Here is a 23,803-nt window from a genome sequence, read left to right on the forward strand (position 1 = left end):
AATAAAACCCTATATTTGACTTACAGCATAATCTTACTTCAGAGTAAACAAGAATAAGAATAGGCTGTCTTGGCCAATTTTAGAATCTGTAGCAATGACTTCATGCACATGGACACACACTTTAAAAGCCCCCAAATTAGTAGGTACAGAGAGGAAAGCCGAGCTCGATTAAAGCATGTCAGGCTTGGCAGAAACTAATGGGTACAGATACCAAGCAAAATCTGAAGTCAAAGCCACAAGAACTTCATGAGCCCCACCCAATGATGCTACCACATCCAATTTTTTTCTTACGTTGTATCAGAAATAACACACACACACACACAAACACATACACATAAAATCTTAAATTATTGGACATATATTCTGCTTTGAATTACCGGAGTTACCTCATAGGAAGATATTCTCCAAATTATCTGAAAATTGTCATTTATATTTTCTGAAAGTAAAACTTGGAAAGGGAGGAGTTCATTCCTGCTGCATGTCTAGTGAATTTTGACCATTTTTATAATGCAGACAATACACTCCTTCCTTTTACTCATTTCCATTGTATTTTTTTCTTTTTTTGCTGTTTCTATCAGAAGATATGAGGGGTGTGTGTACTGTGTGTCTGTATACTATATAATATTGTACTGTATACTATATACTATATTACATTATTATTATTACATTATTATTATTATTAAATTATATACTATATAATTTGTACTGTATACTATATAATATAATACTATGTATAATAGTCAGTTTTGGGGTTGGCTGGTTCCCTAGTCTTACCTTTGTCCGATATTATCTGGTCATAGGCTGAAATAATATCACCATTTCTTGGATTTTATTGCATTTAATAACTGTATTTTATATTTGTATTACTTATGTTTTTATTGATTTTAAATTGTTTTGTTGTGAACCGCCCAGAGTCCCTCCTTGTGGGGGAGTTGGGCAGTGGTATAAATTTGATAAATAAATAAATAAATAAATAAATAAATAAATAAAACTTGTGTGCGTATGTGTGTGAGGATGGTTCCTGCCTGTGAGACAGAATGGTTGGTATATTCAGATGGGGAATGAGTTATCCTTATAAATTAAATACCTTCTTTTACAGGCAATTAAGAAGTCAGCAAAAAAAGGGGAAGAAACTGTCAGCTTGACCATAACTGTCAGGAACTCTGTCAGCTTGACCATAACCAATGGATTGAAACTAAGATATTAGGAGGAATTTCCTCATGGTAAGACCTGTCAACATGGAATTGGCTGCTCATGAAGTAGTATGTTGGCTTTCTGAAATGGTAGGTTAATTTTGTGAGAACTGATCTTACACCATACAGATAAAGGAACCAACCCATGTCAGAACTGATCCTACACCCAGCAGGGGTTGGACTAGATGATTTAGAGGTACCTTCCAATTCTATGATTCTACAACTGAATAATCAGTAAGCTAACAGAGTTTATAAAACTTGTCTACCAATTGCTGGGCAACAGTGAGGTGGAACAAATGGTAAAACAAATGCTCTCTATCAGCCTCCAAGATCTTTTCACTCTTGCCAAGACACTGGCATGAGATTGCAAAGGTCTCTTTAATGTGAGTTTAGACTTGTCAGTCATATAATACTCCCTTGCTAACTCCTTCCTGAGATCCAGTTTGGTGTAGAGGTTAAGGCACCAGGTTAGAAACTGGGAGACTGTGAGTTCTAGGCCAGCCCTAGGCACAAAGCCAGTTGGGTGACTTTGTGACAGTCACTCTCTCTCAGCTCTAGGAAAAAGGCAATGGCAAACCACTTCTAAAAATCTTGCCAAGAAAACTGCAGGTACTCATCCAGGCAGTCACCAGAAGTCAAGACTGACTTGAAGACACACCCACCCACCCACCCACACACACACACACAAAAAACCCCTCTTCCGCATCATGGTATTTTACATACATAAGAAAAGCCAAGTTTTTTCCCCAGTTCTGGCACTGATTGTAGCCTTGAGTCAAAGAAGTCCAATTTCTCCATTGGGATTAGGATATTCATGCACAAAAGGTTTCTTATACAAATCCTCATTTTCAAACTTATAAATCTATTTGACCCATATCTTTTGGATCTACAGTAATGCAATAATTTTTTTGTCTAGGGATAGATGTCAGGTTATTCCTGTTCAAGTTAATTTTGCTAAATGATTTTTCTTTCTATATACATATCTCAAAATGTATCTTATTTTTAAAAATGTATTTAACATTCATTTTACATTTAAATCTGAAAAATACCTTTACAAAATCAAGATATTTCATGGTACTATAGGTATATTTTCAACAAGAACTATTGTTTGTAAGAAATGGAAAATGATATAAAGAAACTTTCATTTTCCCAATACAGTGGTACCTCGGGATACGAACGCCTCTACTAATGAACTTTTCGGGTTACGACCAGCTCCGGCTGCAAAAATTTACCTCGATGTGCGAACTCCGCCTCGGGGTACGGCCATTTTTCCGCCCTGACACATGGTCCGCGGCCATTTTCCCACTGCATGACGTGGCGCCCGGCCGTTCTCCTGCTGCACGGCGCGGCACCCGGCCGTTCTCCTGCTGCACGGCGCGGCACCCGGCCGTTCTCCCGCTGCGTGGTGCCCGGCCGTTCTCCTGCCCCACCGCGCCGTGCGGCACCCAGCCACGCCGTGCGGCGCCCAGCCACGCCGTGCGGCGCCCAGCCGTTCTCCTGCCCCGCCACGCCTGGCTGTTCTCCCGCCCCGCCCCGCCGCGCTTGGCCGTTCTCCCGCCCCGCTGCGCCCGGCCGTTCTCCCACCGCGCCGTGTGGCACCTGGCCGTTCTCCCACCCCGCCACGCCATTCTCGCGCCGTGCCACGCCCGGCCATTCTCGCGCCGCGCCCGGCCGTTCTCCCGCCGCGCCGCGCCCGTTCTCCCGCCCCTGATGCGTGGTCCGCGGATGCCAGAACGGATTAACGGTATTTACATTGAACCTTATGGGAAAATTTGCTTCGGGGTGCGACCAAATTCGGAGGACGGAACGGATTAACCGGATTTACATTGAACCCTATGGGGAAATTTGCGTCAGGTTACGACCAACTCGGGATATGCCCAGAGTCACGGAACGGATTAAGTTCATATCCCGAGGTACCACTGTATTATACTCCTAAAAGAAAATGCTAAACAACATGGCAAGCATATTTAACAATCTGTATCAATGAAATCATGACAATTTGGATTAAGGGGACATATAATACTTGTGCAAAGATCGCTGAATGAATGTCCTTGTATTTTTGATACAGAAAAAGCCAGTGTTAGTGGTAATGCCATAAGCCATACAGACATTTCAAGTGTATCTACATAAAATAGGTTCATATAATACATGACTTTAAAAAATACATATTTGGTTAAAGAAAAGTTAAGCAGTTTTTTTTCTTTTTGGTTAAAGAAAAATCATTCTTCTTTCAGTTTTATTTTATGACATTTTGTGAAACCCTTTAAAAGCAAAGCTTGCATTTTCCATGCAAACAGCATAGCAATTAAATATATAAACCAAATCCTGTAAAACCAGGGAAATATTTTGCAATAGATGCTTACTATCATAGAAATCAACAGAAAGAGATATAGAGAAATACTAATAAGCAGTATTAAACACAAACAATGCTTTCACCTAACACAATAATTCCATTCTGATTTGAATTTACACTAGGAATTGTAGGCATATTTCAATGCAGGAAATACATTAGTCACAGTCTAGCTCCTATATATAGAACAGTTTTGACTGGTCAAGCCAGAATGATGCCTCTAGTATGCCCCTCCAGGTGGGTTTTGCTGGAGAATATGAGAATTTATGTCAGCCTGAAATATTACTTTCCTATTAATCTAGATTTTGACAATTAATATAAAAGTTCAAGAATTCCATTTCTACAGGATCTAGAGTAATCACTAGGGAGACATCCTTTAGTAGGTGGTCATAGCAGCAAAGAAATAATAAAACATGCTTTCTAAAGCAGGGAAATAAAAGCTGATTTTTAAGTACCCCATGACAATATATAATGTATACTTGGTCATATGCGAGTCCAGTTTACACATTTACTCCTTAGTATGAACTTCCCAGTGTGTACCCAATATTTAATATTTATGTTGAAGAGAATATATAAACTGTAATTTTGGAGAAATGTTGAATAGCACTGGATTGAATCCAATTAATTCTAGCTGGTGATAAAATAGCTTCCATAAAGAAAAAGAAAAGAGGACCATTACACCCCTTTTCTCTGAGTCTCCTTATTCATCCTCAGAATTGGTTCTAGATTCATAACAGATCTGGTGTACCGGAAGCTACAGGAAGTTGAGAGGTCAGAAAATTCTCCTGCATGAGGAGCTTATCTATAAACCCTTTATTTCTGTCATTTATTTGCACAATTATTATTGTGAAAAAGTGTATTTAATGGTCATAAAAGCCAGCTGAAAAAAATCATTGAATGATTCTTTGAACTGTATTTTAATATAGCAAAATTAAATAACCTGTAATACTTCTACTGTGGGGAACCAGTCATATAACTGCTTCATCAAACAATGCATTTACAACTCAGCATAACATAAAAAGACTCCAAAAAATATGTTCAGCCATAATGTCATAACATACAGTTCTGGTATGTTTTAACATTCCACAACTGCTTCATCTGAGCCAAGCTGTAGGACAGAGAACTTGTAATGACTTAATCATGTCAGAAGGGTCATGGGAACTAGCATATAAAATATTTCTAAAAAATGGGTTAAATGCAAGAAGCTGCCACTTTCATTATATGAGTGAGAAGGAAAAATGTTAAGATCAAGAGGATGTATCTGTTTAGCAATTTATACATACAACTGAACTGATAGGTCATTACTTAAAAACAAAGGTCAATAAATAGGACTTTGGTCATTGGTAGATATTAGAAAATATAGAAAACTAATGTAATTGGTGGATGTTAGACAATATAGAAAAAACATGTCTTCATTTTTTTGCAAAATGTAGAAATTTACTAGGGTGTGGGCGTTTTATGAGAAATAAATGTCATTAAGTAAATCAAATCATACAAGAAAAAATTACCAGAAATATTTCTAATTTTTTAATATTAGTGTAAAAAAATTACTATTCTTTAAGCAATCAGGCTAGCTGAAACATGAAACATTCTGTGAGATTCCATGAATTTTTCATAACCTTCTTATCATTTCATTAAGGATGTCTAACTATTCTCTTTAAACTCATCTGCTCATTACAGAGAATTCTAAAAGAATGATGCAGTTGAAGCGGATTACAACAATTGATTAAAATGTTAAAACATTTCAGATCTTCTAAGGCTTAAACTGGGAGTTTTAATCTTATTTAGAAACCTTAATGCTCCCAAAAATGGTTGTCACTAATGAGTCTGGAAATGTAATCTTGATTTACATTTTTTTTATGATATCCATTTTAAGAAATCAATGGAGTTTCAGTTGATAGACAATAGGAAAAAAACAACACCAAACTGTTTCAATTGTGTTTCAGTTAATCTTTTGGCATTGAGTGTGTAGTTTCAAGCTGCTTTTGCAAAATTTACAATGGAGACAAAGGTAACTAAATAAAATAATATCAAGATCAGTATCTCAAAACACGTATTAAGGAAAATGTCAAGAACTATGCTGAGCATCACTGCCATTACAACATAGTGTTAAGATTGCTTAAATATTATGCCAGTGTCCCTTACATAATTTTAGAGTTGTAATGTCAGAATGCATATTCAGTAATATTTTAACCAAAATCAGTAAAAGAAAAGAAAAATCTAACCTTCAGAAATTATGTACATTAAATTAAACAAATAGTTTAATTTAATAGTTTAATGCAATGCGTGACCCAGGTCAAAAATATACCTGTCAAAGTACACAAGTAATCTCACCAGCACTAAGGAACTACTGTGAATAGTTCATATTCTATATTATAAACAAATTTCTGATGCCACAGTGCAAATACTAAGAATGTTTTTACATATAAAATTTTTCCTATTTAGCTCCAAACTTGAATGTGAGAAATGCAACTTCTAATGGCTTGGATCCGATATACTAAGGACAGAGTTTCAGTTGCAGAACTTTTGTGGAACTTTCTTACTCATCCCCTTTGTTCTTCTTGTATCCTTGGAACACAGGAAACACTTCAGAATAATATAATGTGATAATCTGTGGAGCTGGGCTACATCAAGAACACTGAATTCATATAAATTCAGCACTCTCTTTGTAGAAGCAAAAATACCTTCCACTCCAACTATTGCTCTGTAAGAGCCAGACCCATGTCAGGTCTTAAATAAACCAGATTCCCAAACTGAGACATTTGGTGTAGATTACAAATATGAAAAGACCATTTTGTAGTCCACCAAAATACACTGATTTTCAAAAAATGGATAGTGAGATAAGTTATTTACCTTAATTTTCAATTATTTAGATCTACATTTTTCCATGTCACATGATACTGCTTCTAAGGGCTGGATGCTAGTCACTGACAACTAGAAACATTAGGACTATGTGCTTTCATTTTTAAATAACAACATGAGAACCTGAACATCCAGTAATAATGTATAATAATATATTTATAGATCTAAGTATATATGAATGGCATGAATCAGGAAGGAAATATGGGTGCTCACAGCTGGCATGAATAGAGTGGGGATTTCTACTCCTATTGGAAAAATATGTTCACCAAAGCATCAGTGATTCACTTTTCAGTGTTCTTGTTTCTCTATATAAGAGATGCCCCTGGTTTTTATTCCATGGGTATGGCAGCAGCAGCATCCACAGAGGGCAAGGGGGATCAGAATGATGAAAGCAGCACTGCAGCATTGCAATGCAAGACTGACCTTTTTATTACGTGTGTTGCAGTATCACACATACATAAACATAAAAATGTGATTCCTGATAAAAGCAATCCATTGATTTGTTAATCAGATTCATATTGTTTTACTTCATCCTTTACATATCTGCCAGAAAGTATCTTGTGTGAGGTTTTATTGTTTTCTCTTAATATATATTAAAGTTTACCATAGGCTCAACAAGAGGTTGCCTAGCTAGAAAGGAGTAACAGAGACAGCTTGTAAGGTGAAAACTTTTTTTGACACACCATCTATCCAAGGAAAGGTTATCAGGAGTTAGATGTTGGCACTGGAAGACAATACTGATAGTGTGAAGGATCATTAACTCTCCAAGAATGTTACTCACTTTCATCTAATCATGACCACAGAGCATCTATCTTTTTGAGGAGGTTCATGTCACTTGCACTTGATTGGCTTGATTTTCCCCTAACCTTTTCTGGTCAGTAGAGTGAACACTCCCTCAAGACAGCTCTTAATAGAGCTATTACTATTCCTTCTCAAAGAACAGCACCTTGGAATTTGGAAATATTTTCTGATATCCATCAAAAATCTATTCCCTTGTAATGGGAAGTGGACTTGGATGGCAGAACTTTTAGTGGTAACCCCTATGTCTCAGAATATGCCTCCCTGAGGTATGTTGGGTCCTAGCCCTCCTTACACTTCATGAGGCTGTTAAAACTATCTTGATTGTGGCTAACTACTGTTAGTAGATAGTTATTGCCCAGTATTATTTTGGTACATTATTTTATTTTTATTTTTCCTTGTATACTATTCACAGTCTCAGCTGGTTGGGGCAGTTTACTAATATTGCGAATGAATGAATGAATGAATGAATGAATGAATGAATGAATGAATGAATCCCCACTGTTTCTTATCTTGTCATCTGGGAGAACTCTGAACAATTGTGCCCCACCTTCTATATAGCAGACCTTCAGGTCCTGAAGACGTCATGTCTCTATGAAGTCTTTTTGCCTTCTCTGTCGGGCTCTCTGGCAACTGCCTAAACCAAAAGTAAATCTTTTCCAAGCATGATTCTCATAATGTCTCTTTAGTAAGATTTATTAAGAAGATGGGATGGAGTTACTTCTGATTTCAAGTATTTTCCAATTGTAAAATATTATACAGACCTTCTTTAGTTTAATAGAACTATAGCAAATGTATAGACACACACGAGGATTTTCAGAACAAAAACCTCTCTTGATGAAAGAGGATGTAGAAGCATGCAAGGAATACTTTTATCTTGATTTTAGTTGTGATTGGTTTTGCCATTTGCAATAAGATTGCCTAGGAGTACTTAAATGATTATTTCAAGAAGCACTGCCCTCAGTTTTAACAATTGTATTTGCTCTAGTGATGTCATCACTATGGTGCTGTGATATCATTATGTTAATTATAAGTTCTTCAATATGTTGGCACAGAAGTCCTAACATGGGACAATACACACTGGTTGCAGCAGACAGGACAAATAAATAGCATCATGCAAAAGAGAAAAAGGTAAAAATGTTCACAAGACAAGTAATTCTAGAACAAATATTTCATATTTCTTACAAATCTGTACTTTTAACCTCAAAACTGAGATCTTTCTCTCTCTCCCAGAAAAGAAAACAAGGCAGATATAGTGGTCTGCATTAGGTGGTCTGAATTGGCTACTTTTTCATCCCTTCTCACTGAATGCAGCAAGTGTAGGCAATGAGTTCTAGAATAAAATATTCAATTCATCTGGAAATACTTGTATTCAGTGTTTTTTCCTTTCCTTGTTTCAGAAATACTTTTGCTGGATATATTTTCACTCTATATATGCACGGAATATGTAAGTCACTCTCTTTTCCTCCTTCAGTCAGGTTTCTTTTTATGACTCAATTGGAAATAGATAAAAATGAGAATTAAGAGAATTAACCAAGTGGGAATGAAAACAGTAGAAATTAAACCTGGAACAAATCTTTCTTCTTTGTGCCAAAATTAGAGTTACTTTGAACCCAAAGGATTTATCTGTATTTCAGTTAAACTAGGCAGTTTTCACTTGCCTGACATGTAGATAAGTCTCTCACTCAATTCAAATTTAATAGTTTTTACAGGTTTACTTTTTAAATAATATCTGAGTTTTCTGTACGTTGCCAGTAACTTGATAAGCGGACTAGACAGAAAATGGTAAGCAAATCCATTTATTTATGAATAATCAAACACTGAAGTATTTCTAAAAAATGAAAAGCAATTTATATCAAATAAATGTATGTCCATTAAACCCTCCCTAGCATACACTAACATTTAACTCAGGCTCATGTAAAAAATGACAAAATAAATGAGGAAAATACATGAGAGGGCAAATTACCAGAAAACACAGTTATCATTGCTAGGGAATGATAGGGAACTGATAAATCTAGAATCAGAAATAATAATTCATTTCCCATGAGAGTTTACAGTGCAACTCAGTCACTCCGTTTGTAGACCAACAGATAGTGATTAAGTTCTCTATGCTGCTATAGCCTCAAGGTTTGATGATGTTAGGATTATCACTTCAGTGTATGACTAGAAAACATAACAAGATAATGCTACACAATTTGAACCCAACACCAGCATGATGATGGTGTAGCTCACTTGTCCAAAACGAGTAATAGGATGAGTTAGGAGAAGAGTAAATCTTAGCTCAACATAGGGCATCTGCAGGATGAAGCTAAAAAAGTAAGATGATGGCCACAACTGTGAAATTTAAGCCCTGTCATGAACTACATAAAAAGGGGTGGGGCTTCAATTGCATTATGGTCCCCATTTTAACCCCCCTTGTGGCACCCCTAACTAGATAGCATTCTTGCTCAGATCACCACTGAACTCCTGAAAGTTGAGGAACAGAAGTCAGATGATGAAAGTGGATCACTATTTGAAGGGCTGAGATCTTCCTGAAGTGGAGCCAATGGGCATGTATGGACTCCAGAGTAAGACAGTGCCAAATGGGGATGATACTATCCCATCCCACAGAAAGCAACACAAGAATCTTCCAGGCCCATCTCTAGAGTGAATAGGAGGATGACAATCTACCACAAAATTTGGAATAATCCAAATTAGAAGATGTTTTATTGTAGAGCTTGGGCCAAACAAGGAATAAATACCTTAAACTAGCTGATTTCTGATGGCTGTTTTAAAGACTTTGAGAGACTATGATCTGACTATGATTTACCCATAGGATCTGCTTGGCAAAATATACAACTGAAGCACATATTGATAAAATACAGACCAGATGCCTTATCAACTTCAGAGATGTCTGGAATCCTAGGATCCCTAAGGGATGCTGTGTTTGTAGCGAAATCAACAACTCTTACATGCAACTAAAAAACTGAATGAAGGTTAACATTAGTAATATATATGAAAGATGGAATGAGGAATCTGAATATCCAATCTTAGAAAACCAATTGGTCCAAGTTTTAAGAAATGTATAACATATTTCTTAATGATTTAAGAGTGAAATTAATTCATCAGAAAATATTGTCCTATATTTATAGGACTCCTTAATGTTTAAAAAAGGTTGGATATCATGTATTCTATTTTATTTATTTTATTCATTCAAATTTATTATAACTGCCTAACTCCAATGAACTCTTTATGTTGTAAGAAATGTGAGGACTCTTTAACTCAGATGATTTGATCTTGTTCAGCCATAGCTCTATTTTGGCTTTAAGTTACATCACATAATACAATTCTGGGAAGGAATATAACATTTAAAATATAAATGTGATTTTAAACTCTATTAAAAAAAGAATTGCCATAGAAAAGGAAAACATTGCCTGTATTATTTTCTGAAAAGAGCTTCTGAATTTTGGAGAATGAGGAAGAGAATGAAGAAAGGAGAAAAGAAAGCTGTAACAACACACAGCTTCTCTCAAGAGCAATACACAAAAGCAGCAGCAATTATTTACTTTTACCAGAGAACTTTTCATGGCACATGGACTATAGAAGCCAGTATTAAGACAACATAACTAGAATGTGTAGAGTTTAATTTAAGCTAAATCAACCATCTGTGCAACACAAATAAGTTTCTCAGCATTGTACTCATGCATGACCTAGGTTATTAAAACAAACAGGATCTGAATAATGGATGTTTTAAAACAGCGGTTTTTCTGAGCTATTCAATTTTTCTTCTACTTTGGTCAATCAAGAGAGTCACATAAGATTTTTAGTAAAACAGAGAAGGTATCCAACAGTTGTAGTTTTAATACACTATTATTCCAACTATTACACTTGCCTGTATTATTCTATTTTTATTTAATGATCTTTTTTGCTGTTATCAGTTATACTTTTTATCTCTGGCCTTTGACTGTAATAAATATTCATTCATGTTCTACCAAATGGTAAACTCTTTTGAATATTTTTGGACTTAATGAAAGGGAAGTCCTACTGAATTCAACAGAACTTTCTTTAAAATAAACATGTGTCAGATTGCTGTACAGAGCTAAATTTGAACTTCCAAGAAAAGTCTAGAGGCAACACTTTTAGTAATCAAAATAGTACATACATTACAATATTGTGCACCTTATATTTATTCTAGCATGCTAATTGTTTTGGGCTACTGTATTTAAATTAAAAATGGAATCAAGAATCAATATTACTCTAAAATCTGTACTCCTAGGGCAAATTGCTATACTGCACTCATTAATAAGTATTGGTAATGAAAAAAAAACTTCAAATAATTGTGTCTTATAGAACAAATGAATCTTTTAATTAATAAAGAAAGTTTGCAGCCAAAGTAACTGAAATTTGTGAACTTAATTCTTTTGAATCTACTTAAAAATAACATGATGCATGATTAGGCCTCAGTGATGTCATTCAGTAGAGCTGTCCCTAATATGAGCCAACAGATGTTAGGGAGTGGTGCCAAATTATTGAAATTGTGGATGCCAGGCAACTTACCCACTTCTCCCAAACTAACCAACTGCCTTTAGTTGCACCGTACCTCAAATCCTGCAAGAATGCCTAATTTTACAACATTTTGGCAGTCTCACCCTGATATTTTCTGGGAATACTGACATCTCACATTTCTACAAAAATTCTTGTTGTGTCACAAGAATCAGTTACAGGTTGATGGTCACCCTAGCACTGCAGGTGCCATATTATTAATTGCTGATCTTAGACCACAAAATATCTATATAAACTTGGCCTTAGCTACCAATATAAAAACAAATGTGTTTTCTTCTTGCCACCATGGCTCAATCACCTTAAATCATTTATGCTTACTGTAACATCAATTTATCCTGGATATTCTATTTTTTTAAAAAAGCAAGTACCTCTTACCATATTGTCCTCTTCCTTTCCTTGATATAGTTTCCCAGGCTCACATTGTTTGTATTTGTGTAGTTTTTGTTTCTGTCTACATTCAAGGTTTTTGTGAAAGATCCCTAGTTCCTTCAGTATTTTATAATGTGTCGTAGAAGTAAATAAGTGGTTTAGCATCTGGGGGAGAGACCCAGGTACTACCTTATACTCTGATATATCTTGTGACTAGCTGCCCCAGTGCTGAAAGAACCATTTTATGATTTGCCTGGGGCCTCTTGCAGTAGCCAGTTTGCCATTATCAAGCATCCTTTCAGGAAACTTCACCAAAAGGCAAGGCCCTTCAAGACAGACTTTTACGACTTATGAAGCCATTTTGTTACTCCCTGTGGGTCCCTATACTGGCTATTTCTGGCAGTGCCTATGGTGATTTCTTTCAATTTCCAAAGATGTCCAGATGCTGAGATTCATTAGAGAGTTATGTACTGAAATGCCTATCAGATGACAGCATAGTTCACAGAGAGACAGATTTCTCAGTTATATTTTTTCCAGAGGATGCTTCTTCTCTTGATATGAAAATTATTTATGACACTGAGAAGACTAGGCAACATTTTTTGTATATTCATGGTATAAACAAATGAACAAATAATTTATATAGAAATGCGATTTTCAATCTTCTTATTCCACCCTGTATACAGTCCTTCAAAGGCGGCTATGCAATAACTCAATATTTGAGAATAAATTGTATCTCTGACCTGGGCTCTTGGGGTGAGAACTAGATTTAGTTTCCGAAATGACAGACAACATCTGCTCATTTTCCATATTTTTCAAATGAAAGGAACTTTCTGTGGCTGAGATTTCCTTGGATGAAGCACTAAGCTGAAGAAGGGCATCTTGTGCTTTCTTTTTTTCCTTCTTTAACATATTTATTAAAATATCTAACATTTACATTAAGGAAAGTTTTTAACATACTTTTTAACAATAAGCACAAATATGTTTATGTAAAAAGACTGCTGGTTACACAAACAAGAATAATTATTTTGAATCTTTTATTATATTTACTTATTGATTCCCTACTCTTCTGACCTCATGTCATTAGCTTACAGTATCAGACTAGATTTATTCTTAAAGTTGTTAGTGGCTAAGAAGATCAGTGTATTTATTCTAACCACATTCCAAACATATACAGCATGAGCAAAACTAAGATACGTGCAGCTTTGAGTTGCTTTTGCATAGGAGGAGGTACCAAAAAACTCTATAATAAAATATTATCTAATATTTGAGAAAAGTCAAACCGTTCACTTACCTCTATTATCAGTTCATTATAAATGGAAGAAGAAAAAAATAAAAATATGAAATGCTTGGGCAAAATATAACAAGCTGAAAACAAAAAGTGAAGACATTTTAAAATATTTTAACCTGAACCAATCTCCTATCAATAAATATGAAATTGGATATGTTTGGTTTGGGATTTTTTCCACACTCTTCTTGGTGAACTCTTCTTAGGTCTCCTTGTATCCACTCCATGTTTAAGATCTCCCCAGAGATTTTCAATAATATTCAACTCTGGGGACTGTGAAGACCATTCCAAAACTTTAGTCTTTCTTTTCTTTAACTACTTCATGGTTGATTTGGAGATATGTTTAAGACCACTGTCTTGCTGAAATATCCAATCTCTTTTCAGCTTCAGTATCCTTACTGATCATGGGACATTAGCTTCTAGGATATGCTGATATTTAGTTGAATCCATTCTTCCTCCCACCTGCACAGTATACTGTATGTTGTGCCACTGCTGTACAGTCCTAAAGCATAACAGAGCCATTTCTATGTTTAATAGTTTCACACATTGTTCTTTTCTTCAAATGCTTCACACCGGTTTTCTTGAAATGTATCTTTTGTGGCTGTGGCAGAACCATTCAACTTTCATTTCATCAGTCCAAAGTATTTTGTTCCAAATATTTCAGGCTTATCAAATGTTTTAGACAATGACTTTTGTGGCAAGGTTGGAGAAAAGGTTTCCTTCCGACACTTCTCCCATGTAGATTCATTGCTGTATCAGCAATGTTGTTCTGTGGATCTCTACTCTACTCTGCTCAACTAAACTTTATAGTAAGTCATGTTCTGTTTTGATATGACCTGTGTTCAGGCAGTTCTAGCTGATTTTTCTTGTCTTCTGGATCTTGCCTTGACTTCAAGAGTTCCATGTAACTTCCATTTCTTAATAATGTTTCTCACAGTTGAACTTTCTAGCTGGGAGTGTGTAGAAGCTTTTTTTTATAATTTTCACCTGCTTGTTAAGAGTGAATTATCTTTATTTTCAAATGCCCAGGCAGCTGAGTACAGGAGGAACCCACAGTTATTGAAAGTAGACAGAAAAAATTACAACATGAGAGGTTAGCTCAGAGTATCTGTTAAACTGTGGAATTGTCTTCACCTGACTGTAATTGTAATCTTAATGAGTGAATTACTCCTTTGAGTCTTATTAACAACTTTAATAATAACAACTTAGCATTAAGAAAAAAAATTACATTAACAAAAAAAGTACTGAATCAACTGGAATGGGGTCAAAAATTCTATTCACTGTTATCTTATTGTGAATCAGTAAACAACTGCACATAAACAGTAAATAAATGTTCAAATTTTCAGAAATGTGATGTTTAATATATCAATGCAGGGTTTTGTCAGGATATCAAATAATTAGTATCCTGAAGCTCATCACCATTGGAATGTCATGTTTAACTCTGTACCATGTTCAGGTTATGTCAACTTTATTCCTCAGAATTCATTAAAACATACAATTTGATCAGGAGTACCTAAACTGTTATTACCCCATGCCAAATTACAGCTATTACAAATTTTAAAATGCTCAGAGTATTAAGGATGTATTTATTTATGCTGCTTCCTTGACTGATTCTAAGCAGTTTACAATTCAAGATAGTAAAAAATCAATAAAACCAATTAATCATCATAGTGCTTATGTTGGCTAAATCAACACCCACCCAGCCCCCCATAAGATGTTGACTGCTTTCCTCTCCAAAAGCTTTGTGGAAAAGCATGGTTCTAACTGCATTCCTGAGTGATAACAGGGCATGGGTCATCCTGACCTCAAGGGGCAAGCTGTTCCAGAGTGAACAGATGGTAACTGAAAATAGATGCATCCAGCTTGACCTATATTCATTTAACAATATTGAAACTGTCCACGTTATTATTAAATAGAAAAAATGAAGCTAATATTATACAAGATGAATTTTAAAGCATTTTTTAATGAAGTGTACTTCTCCTCTTCTCTCCTCCCCCTCATCCCAAAATCCGCTTTTGAGGATTGTTTAACATTCTGGAAGAGACCTGAGGTCATGTGGCAAAGAATAGAATGAAAGCTTGCTATTCTACTTACAGAAACAGATCTGTCATGGGAATAACAACTAGATTTTTATCCAATAAAGATTGTTCTTTCAGAAAGGATACTGATTTCATTATCTCGTTGCTGCAAAAGATCCTTCAGTTTTTTAAACTCTTCATTGCCAATTATAGTATTAGCACTTTTATCTCCCTGAGTATCTGGTGCAAGTAAATGGTTGCCAGGAAGTTTTGCATCATTTACCAGTCTCTGTTGAATCAAATACAATGAGGTTATTTTAATTAGTAGTTAATCTTCCTTCATTTCTTCATTTTCTGTAAGGAGGAGACTTCACAAACTCATAGTGTTATCATACCAAGCCACTACAAAGACTTCCCTTATGGACCATCTAGCTTCAAAAGCTTCCTCTCCTTTAATCAATTCAGAATAATTTTCATGTTCTCCTTTGGTCAACTAGGCAATCATTCTTCCTAAGATTCTGACTCTCTTTCCTCTAAAAAATCGAATTCTTTCTTAAACTTAAATTTTCCTCTGCTTGTTTTCCTCTAAGTAAGATATACTGACCTTTTTAACATCAACTTTGTGATTTGGCCTCAATCAGTACTTTTAATATTTGCAAATATAAGATCTACCTTTCAGCCCATTACTTAATTTTTTAAAACATATATTTGTATTAAAAAGTTTATTGTAAAACATATATTTGTATTCTGTGTAGTTGCTAAGAGTCAACACTGACTTGATGGCTCATAATCAAATCCCAGTATACAAGAATTCTAAATTAGGCTACAACCACCAATTGAAGAATACAATTATAAATTACTTTATTTGCTAATATATCCTTTACATTCTGTTTAGAGTGGTACATAAGCCCCAGCAAATTAATTAAACTCCCTATCATATTTTTTCCCCCAACTACTTTTTTCTATTTGGTACTTGGGGAGTACTTTTTTATGTAGCCCAGTTTTTTTTTTTTTACTTTCATTCTCCGTTATCTTAATATAGGCACACGTGGAGCTTCCTTTATATTCTTTATCAATTTCATAAAGCTACAAATATTAAGCAAATAGTTGAACAGTTATAAAATAATATTCAGCAATATAAAATAAGACATGAGCTAATTATAGAGTTGCTTTAGATATAAAGCTCCTGAATAAATAAATCATGGTTTATTTAAGAAGGGATACCCAGCAATTTAGGAATAAATACTCTGCACTTTCTTTAAATTACAGTTTCCACCTTTTTTCAGCTACTGGTTATTAAACAAGCAAACCACATTTCACTGTTTTAGACATAACAGGAAACTTTTTAAAAATATCATGACCAAAGTCAATGCAAAAAGGAGCACGTGAACAACAACAACAAAATCCCTAGATTAATAGACTATAGCTTCCTATATCAAACATCAAGTGGAAAATTGGGAGTTTCTCATTTACAATAAGTAAATGTCATTAATGCTAGAAGAAAAACATAATTCATTTAATATGTATACTAATTAGTCTCTAATTAGGAGCATACACTTCCTCTTCTCTTTTAAAATTGCCTAATAAATCAAAATATATCTCACATTTGCTAATGTGTTGAAACCACAATGCACCATACCTTTAAGTGGCTGAAACAGTATTTGATCTTCCGCATGTCAGCCCCAATTTCCAAAATGCTTTCAGGATCAATATCTTCCAAAAACTCTTTAACCTGTTCATCTAATCTAAATATACATGACAAAAGAAACAAAATAAAGAGCTACCTTTAAGAAAATATATAAATCTTCAGAAGAACAAATCAAATATAAATACTAAACTCTGGATTCTATCCTGCTAGTTTATCACGACTATGACTTTTTTATAAGTGGAATTCCAACAAAATGTGTAGGAGGAAATACAGCACTGTCAATTTTTCTCCTGCTGCTACAGTTCTTGGGGATTTTAGACCTTTGGAGCAAACTTTTAGGATGACAGTGGGAAGCAGAGGGGGGAAGCAAGTTAACAAAAAGAGCTGCACTTTTCATTGTATCACTGGGATTTCTTCTTTGGACCAAAAGCCATCTACGGATGGAAAGAGCCTTTCTGTGTGCAGGAAACAAAATCTTGTTCCAACTCACAGAAAGCAAATTTACTGCTTATGTCCAAGCAGCACAATAAGGGAGGTGTTTTTTTAAATCAAATTAAATAAATAGAAATGTTCCATCCAATAAATTCCAACTCTGCTTCAATAACACATGATATATCAAGTGTACATTTAACCAAAAGAAAGTTATATTTTATTCAGTTTTACAGTATTTACAATTGATGGTTCACAGAATTCAATTTTTAAGTACTTGAAAGTAACCCTGCTTTATAGTCTTGCATACATTGATGATTTCTATAACATATGATTCTACTGGAACATGGAGAACATTCCCAAAGATTTAGAATTATTGTTTAGAACAGGTTACTTAGAGACAAACCAGGACATTCTAGTAGTAAGAATAGCTAATTTACACATGCATTTGAAAAAAGCAGAAACTCTCATTTAAATTGATCATTTAAACATCTCATTATTTAAAACAATCTAGTCTATTTTCTGCTGGGTCGCTGGAAAACTTAATTAAGCAGGCAACATTTTAGAAACACTGAAGGGCTGTTGTTGCTTTGAGGATTAAAACTGAAAGCTGAAGAATACTGTAGCACAAGGGCTTACACATAGGCAAATATGAGTAGTAGTATAGCCTAAACTGTCTATATAGATATCTGTTTGTTCCAAATCACCTATAACAAGGCCCTTGCCTCAATTTGCTATACTCAGAGAAGGCAAAATATTAGAGCAAAATATTTAGGATTACAATGCAAACTTATCATGATGAATTCTGCTCACATTTGTTCAACATTGATTAATCAACTAGAACACATGCCAGCAGTGAGCAGTGATATTGCTAGCATGTGCTCTACACACACACATAAATAAATAATCACTATATAATCTATATTCACACCTACCCCATGCAACATACACCTGTTCAGCTAGTCAATGCCTATCAGTTAAATAGGACACTGGATAAGCTTTTCCCCAGCTTTATAGAGAGGTTTCCTTTCTCAGTGGCTGGCAGGGAGTGTGGTTTTTCTCTGATCTATAGCAGGCCTGAAGTAAGCGCTTTTCATTTGCTAGGGCTGGAGTAAGGTCTTTAATCTGGTACACATCAGAGATAAATAATTTCTCTTTTGTAGGAGCTGAGACAAGGAAACAGTAAGGCCTGAGGCCCTGGAGAAATAGCTTGGTAGGTGAGTGGAGAAGAAATCTCCTTTGTGGAGATTTGGTCTACATGGCATGCCTCCTCTAAAGAGAATAAGAACTGTCAAAGCCATAAGAACATCTACAGAGTTACAGTTTTGATTTCAGAGCTGATTAAAAAAATTACAGCAATAGGAAATTAGATGTTCCATAGTGTAAAAATTATTTGTAAGAATGAAGAAGGCCCCCAAATTTGATATTGTTTTGGAAAATGAATGTAGGGCCAAATGAGGAACATGTGGACTGTGGAGGGCTGTCAGACTGTTGGGTTGGCCTTCCTGGGGAAGATGGTCTCCTCAGGAGGCAGTAACATAATGAGTACAGTTGACCTGGGAATAGGCCTTGTGCTGGAAACTTTATAAAGTATTAGTATCAGAGGCTAAGATATTTGATGGAGACAATGTTCATCTCAGCCTGTTTTGCACAACCTGTGACTGAACTATTTTCTTGGATATACTGACCTTCATCTACACTAAGACCACTCTTCTAGTCTGACTCTTCTTGCATCTAGTATGGTAGTTTTTTAGATTTGTAACCATGGGTTGGCTGTAGTGTTTCTACATGGCTAATGTGATGGATTTTGTCCTTCAATATCTGACTAAACTCTCTCACCCCACCCCCCACAGGACAAAGCATATGGATATCAATCCTGCATTACTATATATTTGTACTGTGTCCAACAAACTTTAATAACAATTCACATTTTATAAAACATTTTACCCAAATATTTTTTAAAGCAACTTAAAATAGTAAATTGCTTTTTCCATCTATAGGAAGATTATACTTAAAACAGTCAATGTTATACAGGATGCAAGCAAAGAGACTTTAACTGATGAAAGAAATTTGGAAGCCCTCACTTTGGCCTTATTTGTAAACTATGATTCATTTATGCCTGTTCTTCCTTTTTACTACAGACCCCTGATACATTGTATCATATACAGTACAAAGTTCATTGTATGCATCCTCACTAACAGCAGCTACAGCCTTCATAACATCAGGCAAATGTCAAAGAGAGAAAAATAATTGCCTGCAAAAAAAGCTATTTTGTAATATTTTTCAGTATCTGCTGAATGGATAGGGGGATATTTCAGGTTGCTTGCTAAAAAATGTTTGCTTTTAAGGGCCTTCAATCAACTATAGCAAGAAAGGTAAGATACTTTATTCCAGATGTTTTCTTTTTGAAGCCCTGAACTCAAAAATAAATGACTTGTCTTTCTGAATAAGCCCTACCACTTCTGACTTCTATTAGTGATACATGAAGGACTAAAATCCAATTGACATAAGAGAACAACCTGTGAATATTAATAAGCAATAAACACCTGTAAGGAGATACGTTTTTCTTGCTTATTAAAATATTTCTAGACACTGTTGCTAATGCTAAAACCAAGAAAGGGGACACCGTGGTTATGAAATGCCAGTAAATAAGATATATAATTTAACTAATCGAGGTTGCAATTTGTCAATCACTATCAAGCAAATCCTGTTGAACACAATAACTCTGATTAGAAATGTACAGAATTATACTATGATTTATTTTACTTGGAGATTGTTTTCTTGCCAAACGGCAGAGTCAGTAATATTAAAATTAATAATTTCTTGAAAAATAGAAATATGTAGATTCAAACAACATTTTGCTGAATTATTTATCACAATGGTGATACCACTAAGCACACCAGGTACTACTATATAATAATAACTAAAATGTTTAAAATAGTATCCAAAATCCTACAATCCAAGAAACATTTTTTTTTCCTAGCCTTCATATTAAATTATTCATTCTGCTCTTCAATTGTCATCTTTCTACAGCTCTTCACTGTGTGCAGAACTATATTCTGCATACCGTGTAGTCATAGTATTTTTTAAAAAGCTAAAAATGAGTCACAGCAAACCAGGATCCTGACCATTCATGTAAATCAGCAATAATTAGCTGAATAATTTACATAAAGCAAATACAGAAATGCAAGTCTTCATATCAGAATAAAGAGCTTCAAAATCACTCACAGTAGGTTTATAAGTCAGCATTATTCCCACAGTGGCATTTTTATCTCTTTTATGGTTTGACTATTTTAAGAGAGAGCCTGATATGTGTATTTCAGTGACACATTAATATCTCCCCAATGTAGAGCTGTACCATTAATTTAGGTAAGCAATGTTTCTAAATCACAATCTCAATACACTGTTCCTGAACATGGTAAACAGTGTAAACACTTAAATGGATGATTCAGTCTGAAATTGATGCAATCTGAAATTGATTCAACTGGATTATTCTTTTGAATCAGATCTTTAAATCAAATATTTGGGGTGATTCAAGGCATCAAATCAAGTGCCTTTGAACTGCTGTGGAGAGAATGCAGGTAATTTAGGAATTTGGTGGATTTTCTCTTGCTTCTGGCTTTGCAGTCTTCAGTATTGTTGCTGCTTTCTTTCTATATATGGACAAAGTTTGAAGAGTGGGACAATAATATTGATAGGCTCTCATACCTTGATTAAAACACTTGGCAAACCCTGCTTAGTGCTCCAGGGACTGCCACTCTGTTGTGTCTCATTCTTCTTCTCAAATTTGTTTACGCAGGTTTGCTTGGAGAGAACAGCCATTTGTCTGGCTTGCAGTATAGTCCCCATTAGTGTCTTTGGCCAGTTTTGACTAAAGTTCTTCAACTTCTACTGTTCCCCCATGTGCCTCCCCCACCTGCTGACATTCTTCTCACTTCCTCCAATAAAATCCTCCTCCTCCTCCTCCTCCTGCTCTACTGTTCTCTCACTGTCTTGTCATGTTTCGTCCTGGGTGAATAAATCCTTTTTACCATATGAATGGATCTGAGACAATGTGCTGTTTTTGAAAACTATGTATATATAGGCTATTCCTTTCTATCATAATATATACACAATAATGGTAACACACATAGTTCTCAAGACCTTTTTATAAACATTTTAAAGTTGCATAAGCATTATATAAAGTATCATTCCTACCAAAGGCAAAGCCTAGCAATGAACCATGCCAATAAGCCTGTCACCCCAGAGAAGCAAGTGTTCACATAGTGTTAGACCCATCATTTTTTAGTACAGATTTATTATTTAAATAATTTTTGAATATTTTTATGTTAGAGAATTGCATTTTAGTGATTCAGCACTTTACTAGAGGCTCTATGCTTAGTGATTTAGAGGCGGCTGCACTTCTCTTCCCATCAACCTAATATCTGTACTTTAAAAGAAGTACATGGGGATATTTTCAGATTGTGCTGAAATTTCTAACAGAACTTTCTTCAGCTTACTGTTCTTTAAAATATCTACTATTCTTGCCCTTTCTACCTCATCTGGGTAATCAGTGAAGCAACTACATTCTGATCATCCCTATTACAGCCTAGAGTTTAACAGTTTGCTGAATCAAATACAGATTCATATATTGTTTTAGCCACATGAGCAATACAACATGGCTGAATAACTTTTTAAAAGTATAAATGAATACAACCTTAAGCTTTTCTTCCTTGGCACTGGTTTTAATTATTTACAAACAAATGAATGTGCATAAGCCACTTTGAACAAAACCTAGCTAATGGATTGCCTTGTTACATTTTAATGTTATATTACAAGGTATGTAAGTTTCAGTTCAGTTTTGGAAACAAGTCTTATTTAACCTTAGTTCTGAAGAAGCCAAAGAATAATTTTATATACTGTAGCTTGAAAGGATATGGCATTGTAACTATTGGTTGCACAAGTGGAAGCAACTAGCACAATAACTCTTTCTCTTCCCTTATTCCTGACAGTGCAAGAAGAACCCTCCAAAGCCACCTTCAAAGGTTTGAAAAGCTTAGTGAACAATAGATATTATGACATATAAAGCTTCCGTCCTATTTATATTTTCAGGTTCCATTTTGCCTACCTGGTTCAGAGCAGAGTTCCCCAACCTTTCTGAGGCCAGAGGGACACAAGGAACTTTGAGAACACACTGTGGGCACACAGAAAATTACTGCTTTGGGGGTTATGGTCAGTCTAACTATACCTATTCCATGGAAGGCAAACTAATTTCCCTGAACTTTCTTTACCACTTCAGCTTCCTTCTTTTTAGGGAGGGAAGATAAGAATGCTTACAGGGTTTTATTGAACTCAGATGGATTCTCAAAAATAAAGCTTATGCTTACAGCTGTACTTTGGCTTGCAGCATGCTAGCCTCCAAATTCATTCATTTATTTAAATTAAAAACAATATAAAATCCAATCAGATATCTAATCTAGCAGGTGCCATTGATGTTAAGGATCCAGTTTTTAGAAACGTATGCTGGGAGAAGATATTTTATTATGGGTCTGTAGGGTTAGTTAATTTTGCACGAAGAGCAACTAATCATAAATGATAAAAACAAAAAAAACAAAACAATTTTGTTGTATTCCCAGATTGTATTTGGCTGTTGGATTGTAATAAAATGCTTGTTCAGTTTGTTGGGATATTTTTAATTCTTTGGCATTATAAAAGTAGTAAGGTAAAGATATTATTAAACTAAAATGCTTAAGCCAGCACTTAAAGAGTTCCAACTGGCATGGGTTCTGGAAGCGTGGGTGCTATGGAACACAGTAGTTTTGATCTGAAATCCTGAATTTCTGGGCAAATTCAAGTTTCTAATGAACTCATCTGGTAGAAAAACTTATACCAACACTGTCTTCTCCCTTTGACTTCTGGCATGCTCCTCATAAAGTATAAAATGAGAAAGATTCCATTTAAATCCACTATTAAAAACCCTGTAATATAGAAACCTCTAAGTACAGTATACAGTCCTATCTCCTTCAGAGATGATACATGTTATTATTCAATCTGCTTTTTTTCAAATGTGTTGTTGCTGTTTTTTACTAAATTTTACTAAAGAAAAAGTATTACTTCAAATGAAACTTTATAGATCAGTTTCATTCTAAGGAAAACTGGCAGTATCATCTAAAGGCAGTAATTCAAGATCTGGAATTTGTTTTTTAAAGCATTTAATGCCGTCACAAAATAGATTTGAAGTTTTTTTTTTTTTTTAGTTACTTTCCTATGTACATTTATTTTAAAAATGCCCCACTTAACAACAAACCTAAACATATTTATTTGGTTTCA

The 23,803-nt window shown here is 35.0% G+C and overlaps 1 protein-coding gene across 1 annotated transcript in view; it reads right to left on the reverse strand.

Moving 5' to 3' along the window:
• KIF6 (kinesin family member 6) overlaps positions 1–23,803 on the reverse strand; it is a 166,145-nt gene that overhangs the window by 96,117 nt on the left and 46,225 nt on the right. The window contains exons 11-13 of the mRNA XM_088131852.1: positions 17,057–17,162; positions 15,565–15,706; positions 12,855–13,037 (exon numbers count right to left, since the gene is read on the reverse strand). Of these exons, the coding sequence (XP_087987978.1) occupies positions 12,855–13,037; positions 15,565–15,706; positions 17,057–17,162 (431 nt within the window). The remainder of the gene's footprint in view (positions 1–12,854; positions 13,038–15,564; positions 15,707–17,056; positions 17,163–23,803) is intronic.

The sequence above is a fragment of the Python bivittatus genome, unplaced genomic scaffold (assembly GCF_059951505.1).
Source record: "Python bivittatus isolate LINGU-HERP-01145 unplaced genomic scaffold, Pbiv_v1 ctg000020_np1212, whole genome shotgun sequence".
NCBI lineage: Eukaryota > Metazoa > Chordata > Lepidosauria > Squamata > Pythonidae > Python > Python bivittatus.